Source organism: Notolepis coatsorum, assembly GCF_963971535.1.
Source record: "Notolepis coatsorum genome assembly, chromosome: 13".
NCBI lineage: Eukaryota > Metazoa > Chordata > Actinopteri > Aulopiformes > Paralepididae > Notolepis > Notolepis coatsorum.
In genome coordinates this window covers 81,256,022-81,269,180 of record NC_140177.1, presented here as the reverse complement: position 1 = coordinate 81,269,180, position 13,159 = coordinate 81,256,022, and the positions used below count along the sequence as shown (strand labels likewise).

The 13,159-nt window shown below is 42.2% G+C and overlaps 1 protein-coding gene across 1 annotated transcript in view; it reads right to left on the bottom strand.

Moving 5' to 3' along the window:
* The window catches only part of dynlt4 (dynein light chain Tctex-type 4), a gene marked incomplete at its 3' end in the record, with an annotated part of 50,903 nt that overhangs the window by 35,017 nt on the left and 2,727 nt on the right, over positions 1–13,159 (bottom strand). The window contains exon 3 of the mRNA XM_084327724.1: positions 97–318. Within this exon, the coding sequence (XP_084183850.1) occupies positions 97–318 (222 nt within the window). The remainder of the gene's footprint in view (positions 1–96; positions 319–13,159) is intronic.

The window sequence follows — 13,159 nt, the reverse complement described above, 5'->3', positions numbered from 1 at the left end:
TTGGATTGCATTGTTTACATATTAGCCAACATGTTTTACATTGTATTCATGTGAAAACTTATAAAAGTGTCAATACTTAAGTAAACTCTAGCTTACAGGATATTGTTGTTGTTGTTGTTGTTGTTGTTGTTGTTGTTGTTGTTGTTGTTGTTGTTGTTGTTGTTGTTGATGGGGATCTCTGGACTGGGAGCTTCTTCGTGTGGAGATTGAAGCCCTATGTCGATGCTTTGTCAACCCCTCTAGTTCAGTTGACTGATTAAACTTGGCCAACACCTCTTGAGAGAGAGGGGACTGCTGGGCAGCCATATTTGAGCCTTGCTGGAACGAGATGTACGGTAATAACAATCAGATTATTACCGTTCGTAGCAATCAGATGAATGCTTAAAGGGTCCAATTTGACCAATTTCAATAATCTCAATGACACTGTGAATAAATTACATTGGATGAAAGTGAGATTGATGTGGTTACACATCATTGTTTTCATTTTGACAAATACAGCAGGACAAAACACAGGACAGTCATACACAAGAAACATTAAGGTGATCTACTCGGTGGTGGAAAGTAACTAAGTATTTCTACTCAAGTATTGTACTTTGAGCTACTTGTACTCTACGTGAGTATTTTCATTTTAGGGAACTTTATACTTTTACTATACTTTATACTTACCTAAATTAGTATATAACTGGATCACACACCACTTTAACATAACCTTTAGAAGTCAATGGAGTGCTCACACACAATTTCTCTCAAAGTCTGCCCAACCCAGATTTAGGACAGAGTGGTGGTGATATGTTCACTAGTAACCTTCTTGGGACACAGGAACAACATATGTAAATTGTTGAAATGAGTGTCATTCCCACTTTTAAGATTACATCTGGGTCACATGGGGGGAAAGATAAAATGTTTATCTGGAGTGTACGTCAGACACTCCACAGTTCATGTATGCATAAACAGAAGGTCCACCCACAGTAGTGGTGGAGAAAAATGACTTTCGGGGGAAAACGGTTTTGAAGTGTGATGTCAAGATGTGATTCACATCATTGTTTGAAACTTGTTAAGAAGGTCCAGCTTGTCTCTGTGCTAGTGACGAGGAAAAATAACACATTTTCCCTTTTGTCTGTACACACAAAGTCTCTTCAGTCGTATATGTGTTTGATAAATTAAATCATACAGTATACATGGATTTCAGGTACTGTATTGTACCCATTCTGCAATCTGTTAATAAAGTTTTCAATCAATCAATCAATCAGGTAACATGTACTGTGTGAGAGACGACGACGCTCTTGGTTATGCTAGCCATACATCAGGATATATACACGCGGTTCTTGTAACTAAGTAGAATGGTACCATACCATCCAGAGGGCAATTGACCTACAGCAGTGGTTCCCAAACTGTGGTGCGCGCACCCCTTGTGGTGCGCGAGCGGCCTCTAGGTGGTGCGTGACATGAAAAGGCTAATGGTGGTCAATAAAAATAAAAATAAAAATTACAATAAAATTTCATGAAAATCTTAGTCAAACCTTTAGTATTATGGATATTAAACATGCTGGCAGAGTACATGCATCCATGTTGTCGTGAACATTTTAATTAAATAAAGAAATGCCCTATCCATAGTCGCCGTGGGAAGAGATAAAATAAAAAATAAAATCTGTGCACGGAGACCAGCAACAATTTTTTCTAACAGAAACCCATTGGGGGGGTGCGTCAGCTAGGTCGGGAGGTGACAGGGGGTGCACGGCCAAAAAAGTTTGGGAACCGCTGACCTACAGTATCTCAAACCCTGTCCTCTTTTCTTGATCCTCAAGAAATAGGAGCTCGGCTTGATACGAGTCCATCCAGTCAGTCCAAACAAGGACGATGGAGACGAGAGGAGCTGGACGATGGAGGTAAAATATTGTTTTCCTCATTTCATTAATACGGAAATGTGTTCAACATTTTGTGTTAACAGAAGGGATTGGTATTCCCATTTAATTTGCCCCCTAAACAAATTCTTCATACATCCCAACACAGATTGAACAGTTCTTTAAACGTCCCAACACAGATTAAACAGTTCTTTAGACATCCCAACACAAACTGTTCTTTACACACCCTAACACAAACAAAATAGTTCTTAAGACGTCCCAACACAAACTAAACAGTTCTTTAGACGTACAGTACCAACACAAACTAAACAGTTCTTTAGACGTTCCAACACAAAATAAACAGTTCTTTAGACGTTCCAACACCTTTAGATGTCCCAACACAAACAAAATAATTCTTAAGACGTCCCAACACAAACTAAACAGTTCTTTAGACGTACAGTACCAACACAAACTAAACAGTTCTTTAGACGTTCCAACACAAAATAAACAGTTAGACGTTCCACCACCTTTAGATGTCCCAACACAAACAAAATAGTTCTTAAGACGTCCCAACACAAACTAAACAGTTCTTTAGACGTACAGTACCAACACAAACTAAACAGTTCTTTAGACGTTCCAACACAAAATAAACAGTTAGACGTTCCAACACCTTTAGATGTCCCAACACAAACAAAATAGTTCTTAAGACGTCCCAACACAAACTAAACAGTTCTTTAGACATACCAACCAGTGGCGAATATTCATGGGAGCCAAGGGAAGCCAAGCTTCCCCAAAAATATAAACAGTAAAAAAAAATTAAATAAAAAATTTAAAAAATAAATGTATTTAATTTTTTTTATAGTTTACAATAATAAAAAAATCATAATTTTTCATCTCTGTGTTATAATAATTTTCTCCCTCCTGGAGAAATTAACCGAACGAGCGAAACTGCGCCCACTCTCTCTAACACTGTCACTGACTGAGGCAGCCCATACACACTGACTCAGAGTCTGCCAGCCTGGAGGCTCACGAGATAAAGCTGGGAATGAGTTTATTTTTATTTTTTTTATCCTATAGCTTAATTATTAGCCAATAAGATTTGAGCTGGGTTGGGCTTAGCTCCTAAATGCGCTCCCATAGTCCAGCAGACTGTACACAGAGCAGACTCCGCGGATGTCCGCGCGGCTCTTTGAGCTTTCATAGTCCAGCAGATCTCAGCGGACGTCCGCGGTCTATTTCCTACATTTCTCGCTCCAGTTTTACTACATTTCCCACAATTCTGTCTGTTCTACTGTACTGGCAGATCAGAGGGAACATTATCAGCGGGAGAGAGAGAGAGGGAGAGAGAGAGAGAGAGAGACAGAGAGAGAGAGAGAGAGAGAGAGAGAGAGAGAGAGCGCGCTTCACGGGCTCATCTCTCTCCTCGCGCCACCAATCGCTCGCGCGGCGTCACATTAAATGCAGTTCGATGTCAACCAAAAACTCCGAGCAGCGTTTTGTGTGACACCAAGTCAGCGGCGCGGATGTCCGCGCCTCAGAAAATAGGAGCGTCGCACCTGTGGGTCTGCTGTCCGCTGAGATCAAAGCTCAAGAGTCCGCGCGGACATCCGCGGAGTCTGCTCTGTGTACAGTCTGCTGGACTATGGGAGCGCCTTAAGCCTTAACACGGCCCAGCTTGGTTCTAGGTAGGGGAATATATGCTAATTTCACGTCTGGCCAATCAAATCACATTAAAAGCAAATGTGACCAAACGTCTTCGCCTCGCGGGCACTTTGGAATATGCAATGAAGCATATAGCACTTTATTAGCAACTTATTTTTCGCCGGCGGGGCCCGGGACCTTTACTGAGGACCAGCACAGCACACCACTGTGGATATTGTGATTTAACAAATCTATCTGTCCAGGAGGAGGACCACATTATTGGCCAGGTAAGCAGCCTACATAGGCTAGCTTGGTTTCTAACTAACGTTATCAGGCTAGCTTGGTTGCTAACTAACGTAACCAGCTTGGTTGTAGCCCCTTTCGTGACTGCAATGCAAGCCAGGGGCTCGAATACGCAGTCACTTATTCCTCCGTAGTAGCCAGGTTAATTTGCACCACCAAGCACTGCTTAAAAGCTAGCGGTAGGTCCAAAATATATCAGATATAAATATCAAAGGTACCCAGCATTCCATTAGGGTTTTCACACACACACACGCGGCGGGGTTTGAAAGCTCGGCGTTGCCAATAAACATTTTAAATCATTTTTATAAACGAGTAAAAAAATCACTGAGCTAGCCTTCGCTAAAATAACTGCTTCCGCATTTTACAGTAGGAGCGCTGTGATTTCTGGGCGCACCAGACACGTGACAAAGCAGCCAGCAATCACAGCACGTAAGTTTCACCACGGACATATGGACCTGTGATGTTTGTTTGGTTTATTTAATTCTTTTTGAGGCGTGCTGTCCTATAAATGCCAAGTAATAGTTGTTTCATGGACCAATACCACAACAGTCTCCTCTCCTATAGTGTCAAATGTTTTATCTGCTGACAAAGCACAATAGCTGTTGGTTTTTAGTTCACTCATTGTTCAGGGAAACACATTGTTAATGACATTGACGGATTGTGAATTTTGTGATTGACTCAAATTATATTTATTTGGAAAAATAAATATAGTTACTTTATTTGAAGAGTCAAAACTGTTCTCTTGGCTTTGTTTTGTTCATAGTAGTAATGCTCATGTCATGATAAATCGAGTTAGGTCAAAACTACAGGAATATACATAAAAAAAAAAGTATTATAATACAATAAATATATATATATTATCGGTTATCGGTATCGACCTTGAGGAGCAGAAAGTTATCGGTATCGATATCGGGGTCAAAAAATCAATATCGTGCACCCCTATAAGGTAGTAGTAGTTATGATTACAGTGTAAGGTAGTAGTAGTTATGATTACAGTGTAAGGTAGTAGTTGTTATGATTACAGTGCATTGCAGTCACGAAAGGGGCTAGGTGACTGCTTGGTTTGACTGTCCGCCGAGCCATACTGTACATCAGGGAGGGGCAACTGGCGGCCCGCGGGCCGCATGCGGCCCTCACCGACGTTCCATGCGGCCCCAGGCCAATATATTAAAAAAAATATATATATATATATATAATATTTTTTTATTTTTTTTATTTTTTTTTATTGTATTCGACTAAGAAGAGTTGGCAGTCAACTATGGCTCCTTTCGATCGATTAGTCGACTATTTGACTAATAGGGGTCAGCCCTAGTGTGCACATATTCAACGCTGTTGAAAGTGCCGTGCAGCAATATGGGGGTTTTGATAAACTGTCGGCTGTTGTTACCGATGGATTCGCCAGGCTTCTAAGGCAGAGTGGCGTTGAGTGTCCAATGCTGCACTGCATTATACATCAGGTAAGTTCGCTAACATAATTTCCATCTATTGTGCGTCACTATAATGACCAATGCGAGTCGAGTGTAGTCAAATTATATGCGAGAGTCGTTAAATCGTTTTTCTTTTTTTTTATCTGATATAGGAGGCTCTCTGTGCCAAGAAGCTTGAATACAGCCATGTTATGGATTTGGTTACCAAGGTTACCAATCTAATTCGTGGAGGCAACAGGTCACTAAACCATCGAAAGTTTGTCTCCTTTTTGGAAGAGATGGACACTGATTATGGCGACTTGCAGCTACACACAGAAATCCGATGGCTGAGCCGTCGGAAAGTACAGGAGCGACATTGAAACACTGCAAATGCAATTCAATGATCGGTTTGAAGATTTCAACGGCATGCAGTCACAGATAGCGCTGTTTGCCGGCCCCCTCACCGCTACGGTGTCAGAGCAGCCCCCACCGTTGCAGCTTGAACTGTACGAGCTACAGTCAGATCCTTTTTTTCAAGCAAAGAGAAATGAGAGGGGAATTTCGTTTTGGAAACTGCTACCTGAGCCCCGCTTCCCACTCCTCAGGGACTTTGCCCTCTCTATGGCCAGTATGTTTGGGAGCACATACATACGTGAGAGCAATTTCTCAAACATGAAGCACATCAAGTCAAAGGAGAGAAACAGGCTGTCGGATGAAACATTATTTCATCTGATACAGATTGCATGCACAAACATTGAAGTTGACATTCCTGCTATTGTGCGCCAAATGGAGAGACCACAAGTGTCTCATTAAAGACAGGGGGGGGGAGGAGATGATGAAGAGGTGTAGAGGGGGGGAAGGAGATGATGAAGAGGTGTAGAGAGGGGGGGGAGAGATGATGAAGAGGTGTAGAGAGGGGGGGAGATGATGGAGAGGTGTAGAGAGGGGACCATTATTATTATTATTATAACCATTATTGACCCACTGTGGGGCGAGGGTGCATGTCATGCCAGTTTGATAAAGGGTCAATGGGAGGCATGTAGTATTGCACTTTACTTTACTTGCACTTTACTTGTTTACTTTTGTAGTGTTCAGATAACACTAATAACACAAACACAAAGCAGCATTCCTGCTGCATTTCACTACAACAGTAAATCAAAAGTGCAATAATAAATGATTTTGTTAAATGTATAAACTTGTATCCTGCTACTAAACAAAACATTCCTGAGTGCTTCATATCCATAACATGCATTTCAGTGTTATAATGTTTTGTTTAGTAGCAGGATAAAAGTTTATACATTTAACAAAATCATTTATTATTGCACTTTTGATTTACTGTTGTAGTGAAATGCAGCAGGAATGCTGCTTTGTGTTTGTTGAGCAGTGGGCTTTAAGTTCATACATTTATTTTATTAGAAGCCTTAATTATAATTGATCATTTTTGTATATATTTGGGGTTACAGCAATACTTTTAAATTCAGCTGTTTATAAATTCATAAAGTTGAAATTGCATTACTAAATGCATTTGAAATGGAATAAAAACAAAGTTACAACACATTATAATTGTTTATATACCTTATTTATCACATCTGTGACTATTATGGGCTATTTGAGTGATGGGGTACTACTGGCGGGACTGCCGATAAACAATGCGGCCCCCCAGATTGATTGTGGACATTTTGTGGCCCTCACCATATACAAAGTTGCCCACCCCTGCTGTACATGTTCACTGCTTGGTTTGACTGGCCGCCGAGCCATACTGTACATGGTGACTGCTTGGTTTGACTGGCCACCGAGCCATACTGTACATGGTGACTGCTTGGCTTAAATATATATATATATATATATATATTTTTTAATATTAATTTAAAAAAAAGTATAATTTCTTTTTTAATAACTATTTTTTTTGGCATCCTTTTGGTTATTTTACCCACGCGACGCCACTGACCAACACAAACTAAACAGTTATTTAGATGTACCAACACAAACTAAACAGTTCTTTAGACGTTCCAACACAAAATAAACAGTTCTTTAGATGTTCCAACACCTTTAGACGTCCCAACACAACTGTCGAGAGTCCGGGGTGGCCATTTGATGCGCACGTGTAAAAAGACGCTTGCCTGACGATCAACGGATTTGGTCGAGTGAGGCGGCGTTCGAACGGCAACAAATATATCTTTAATTCGGTCATTTATATGTTTGGCGAAAAATGCAGCCCGAGCCGCTATGCTTGCAAAGTGCCGTGACTTTGTGTGTTCCGCCCACGTGCACGTTGGTCCGAATACGGGCCGTTGCATGTATGAAGACCAACCGGCCTTACCATAAAGAATACAGTGGTGAGTGTAGTAGTAATACATCTCAGGGCAGAGTGCTAAACAGAGCCATGGGCCTGAGTATGAAGGCTGCAGCATTGCAGTCTGTAAATTGCATCCCCATAGTCCAGAATTGCCAGGAAAGTTCATTCAACAATCCTCTTTCTACAGAACAAATGTCACAGTTTGCTAGTAAGGTTCCCGATATGATACTTAAATGTGAATTTGTCATCAAACCAGATTCCAAGATATTTGTATTTTGTGACCCTATATCTATATTTGAGCCATTGACAGTTGAGATGTGTAGGTTATCGTAGTCTATGTTTTTGGATCTTGAGAAGCCATGCATTTAGTTTTATTTGCATTCAGGACCAGTTTGAAATTTACAAGACCATTCTAGAGGGCATTAAAAGAAGGCTGCAGCTTCTCCATAGCTAGCTCAGCAGTGTCAGCAAAACAGTATATAATTGTGTCATGTGCATATAAATGGGCCTGACACTCATTCAATAAGGAGACAATATAATTTATATAAATGGTGCTTTATATAAAGAGTTACTGGCCCTAGGGGCGACTGGGTGGCGTAGCGGAGATTGTGCTCGTCACCAATGTAAGAGGCTGCGGTCTCGACTCCCGGAGTCAGCATTGCCTGCGGCTTGGGCCAGTCGTCATACTATCTCAATTGGCAGAGGTAGCGGGTGGAAAGTCGATGGGTGGGGATTGGACGTTGTGGACAGCGACTCCTACAGGTCGGTTTGGTGACGCCTGTACAGCAGAGTCAGGAAGTATCGGGGGCAGCGTGAGCCTCCCATGCGTTACTCCTCGCCACTGAGAGACCGTGCTGAGACAGGCTGCCTCCTTGTGTACCGGAGGCAACACGTGATGCAAGGCTTCTATCCTCACTACAGCCGACCAGTGGGAGGCATAGTCTAGCAACCTTCAATAAGGGGAGAATTGGCGACACAAAATTGGGATGGGAGAAAAATTTAAAAATAAGGAGAAAAAGTGGAAGAGTTACTGGCCCCAGGATTGAACCGTGTGGGACATCCTTTGTTAACTGTTAACTTTGTTCCAGATTTTACACACTGACATATCTCAAACAAGAAATTCTGAAACCAGTTAGGCCTTTCTACCCAAACCAATATTATGTAGTTTCTGTAAGAGCATGATCAACTGAGCCAAATGCTTTAGTTTAGACAGATCTACAAAAAGAGCAGCACAATTTTGATCTTAAACTAGTTTTAAATGCAAAGAAAATGCAAAATTACTGTATTACCCTGTATTATACTGTCATACACTTTTACTATCATGTAGACTATTCTGTTTTGTGTTTTGTGTTTTCATGTGATGTATTGTATATTGTATACATGCACTTTTATTATGTTCTTGTGTGATGTATCGCGCAAATTTAATTGATGTGTGATGTATCGCAAATGTTATTGCTGTTATCTTGGCCAGGTCTCCCTTGCAAAAGAGATCTTGTATCTCAATGGGACTTCCTGGTTAAATAAATGTAAAAAAAAAAAATAATAAATTATTCTTATTATTTAATGCAGATTTAATGTATTTCGTAATTAATGTAACAGCTGAAATAGTACCGTAAAGCCAGATTGGTGCAGATGTAACGGAGTGCCGTGTATCTATCCTACAGTCACAATGGACAGCTGGCTGCCATCCTGGAGAACCCCTACCACCCCCTCTACAACGAGCTAGTCAAGATGAGAAGCACGTTCAGCCACAGACTCATACCCCCCCCGACACTCAACTAACCGCCTCGGACAGTCCTTCATACCAGCGGCCATCAGGCTCCACAACAGTGGGCAGCGACTGCTGCCAGACATTGACCTAGAACTAATAGGAACCCAAGGAGGACAATAACACTACCTTAGGCATATGGCACCTTATGTGGATACTGTGATACTGTGAATAATGTATATTTCAGTTAGTTAGATAGTAAATTATAACACTACCTTATGCATACTGCACCTTATGTGACACTGTGAATACTGTGAATATATATTTCAGTTAGTTAGATAGTACATTATATTGACCTATTTGTTTACACTGCTTGTGTTGTTTTTACTACCTGTACCCCCCCCCCCCCTTCCCCCATGCTGCTATGATGCCTGAATTTCCCCAAGGGGATCAATAAAGGAATATCTTATCTTATCTTGTGAAGTGATTGTGGACGGCAGCGGTACTGCAAGTAAACTCACTCCCCAGAGGCGTCCAGACCCATTACTTAGAAGTGAATTCACCTCTTGGTCTAGTGGTCTGTGATGCCGCCCGCAGCGCGGGAGACCGGGGTTCAACTTCCACTCGGGGCATGTCCGAACCGATCGGTTACACTGGTGCCGCGACCCGGATGCCTTGGGTGGTGTGAGTTTAGGGGGGTGAGTGTAACGGAGTGCCGTGTGTCTATCCTACAGTCACGATGGACAGTGTTGTGAAGTGACTGTGGACGGCAGCGGTACTGCAAGTAAACTGAATGAATGAATGAATGAAAACTTTATTTAACAGATTGCAGAATGGGCACAATACAGTACGGTTCAATACATACAATTGTTAAGGGGATGCAGACCTGAGAAAGATGTTTGTCTTGTTTCCATCAGGGTCCCCCATTTTCAATTCATATAGACATTTATGACATACACAACATACATGACATTTATGGCATAGGGACATATAGGTATTTAGTACTGATACATTTGTGACATAAGCGGTATTCAAATATACAGTACTGTTACCCCTAGATCCTGACAGAGTATATACATATGATGGGGAGGGGAATGTACATTAGGAGGGGGTGGGTGGGTGGGAGAGAAATATACATACGGCGGGGAGGGAATATATACATGCTGTGGGGAGGAGACTGTCTATTAGGAGGTGGTGGGGGTTTTGGGCATTTACGGTGGCCAGTTTCGAATTGCAGCCTCCCGTAGGTGCTCTTTAAGAGCGGTTTTGAATGTGGGCAGGGATTCACATTCCTTTACAGCTTTGGGTAGGGCGTTCCACATTGTTGTGGCATAATTGCGAAACGTGTTTAGTCCCTTGTTTGAGCCGAATCTGGGTTTAACATGATTTGTTGAGCTTCCTCTGGTGTAGTGGTTGTGGTATTCACTGACCTTTGGGAAGTATTTTGACATGTACATGGGCACCCCGGTCGTATAGTGTATCTTGTAGACCAGGGCCCTCATTCATCAACGTGTCTTACGCACAGATTTGTGCTTACCCTGTGCGTACGATCATTTCTAAGCAAAGAGTGGGATTCATCAATTTCAACTTGAACTTGACTCCGTGCTTACGTGTACGCACAGGTCAGAGCACACTTAGCTGACGCCCAGTGGTAGAATATCGTTACTACGCACAAGCGCTCCTCAGTACATGCATTCATTCCAACACGGAAATAAAGACACTGGCCGTGTTCTGTATGACCCCCCGTAATTCATTATAGTTCATTGTGAAATAGCGATATTAGTGTAATTATTGTCAAACCCTAAATAGCATGTGGAATAGGTCTTTCTCTCCGAATGAATGCAGGTTTATATATATAGCGTTATGGGCAGCGTTGCGTTGTTATTATGGGCTGAGCCGCCACGCAGGATAATGACGCCGCGCGCACGCGCGCGCGCACACGCACGCGCGGCCCCGCGCGCATGCGCATATGTTCCCTCGCGCACAATAATACACTTTGTTTGTATAGCCTTTCATACAGAAACTGCAGCTCAAAGTGCTTCACAACAGAATTAAGACAGGCATAAAATGAGCACATAAAGTGCAGACATATAAAATCAGTTTTTCACATTAGGATCTAACATCCCAACAGGCAACCTTGTTTATGGTTTGATTCAGTTTTAATATAAATAATAAAAATAAAGAGAAGATTAATTAATTATCTACTCAGTCCCGAAGTTTGTGATGTAGATATGGAATGTCCCGGGTTGCTGCTGTTTGCAGAGTGTGTTGTTGTCCGGGGGTGAGTGGTGGTGGGTGGGGGTCTGTGGGCAGCGGCAACTTGGGACGTTCCATATTTACATCACAAAGAGTCCCAGACTGGTTGAAGACACCAGCCTATAGCGGCTATTGTTATGATAATGCGAGGTAGCGCTGGGGCCCGGGACTCGGAAGGTAAACTCGAGCCGAGCCGAGCGCAGCGCGTTCTCGCGAGCGCGTGCATGTGCGTGCACGCGCTTCTGCTCAAATATTTAATACTCAGTGAGGTACCACTGAGTGGTACCCCGTGCCATGAACAACGCATGCCTGGTTATGGGGTGCACTGACTGCGCTAGCAGGAACTGTTTTCAGAGATAGCATCAGATAGGGATGAATAAGGGGCAGTCTAATTGCAGAGAGAACATAATATTAACTAGAGTCCACTACCCGAGACACCTCCTTCATTTGTACCGCAATTTGGGACCCAAATTGGAGCTACGAGCTTAAAAGCTTTTCCGTGCTTATTTGATCAAGGTCCAGCTGCAGAGCCGGAGAGACAGACAGCAGAGAGACAGACAGACAGACAGACAGATAGACACTGTTCCACAGTGTGTGTGTGTGACCACTAGTCTCCTAGTAGAGACCCCCCCCATCTGGACCACCTCCCAGTAGAGACCCCCCCCCCCCCTCTGGACCACCTCCTAGTAGAGACAAGTTTTCTGAAATTTATGTTTATATATGCAAATGAGGCACTTCCCCATTAAATATGTGGACATTTATGGATGCAATAAGGCAAAATGAAGTAAAATGAACAACTAAATGTGTGTTATTGACGTTTTATTGTCACTAGTTTCATAGAAGACATGTTTAGGAAGCAAAATATAACAGAATCTCAAAATCAACAAAAAAGGTATATTTGCCTATTCACCTGCAGTGTCTCGCCTTAATCCTCATCTTCGTCTTCTTCCTAGAGAAGTCTCTACTAGGAGGTGGTCCAGAGGGGGGGGGGGGCTGAGTCTCTACTATTAGACTAGTAGTCACACACACGCACGCACACACACACACACACACACACACACACACACACACACACACACACACACACACACACACACACACACACACACTGTGGAACACTGTCTGTCTGTCTGTCTGTCTCTCTGCTGTCTGTCTCTCTGCTGTCTCTCTCAAAATAGTATAAGTGCTATCTTGGCCCTGAGAGTTGCTCTCCGGCTCTGCAGCTGGACCCTCTCAAATCAGCACGAAAAAAGCTATAAGCTTATAAAACGATTTAATATGCTAAACTTCGTTTTAAATTCCTTAATTCACTTTTGTTTATTTCATAAAGATTTTCCCGACATAATGATACCTGCCCCGACCAGATCCGTGACTCTGTTGCGATACAGATGAATTATCTACTCAGAAAGCTTATAAAACAATTTAATATGCTAAACTTTGTTTTTAAATTCTTTAATTCACTTTTGTTTATTTCATAAGGATTTTCCCGACATAATGATACCTGCCCCGACCAGATCCGTGACTCTGTTGCGATACACATGAATTATCTACTCAGAATAGTATTATAAAGTGGCTATCTTTTATGCTGTAGATCACTGCTGGTATGTGTGCAGAACCTTTATTTCAGCGGGGACTGTAGTATTTATTTGACATTACTGTACAATATATGTGTATTAAAAGACGGAGCTGTCTTTTATTGTATTATAAT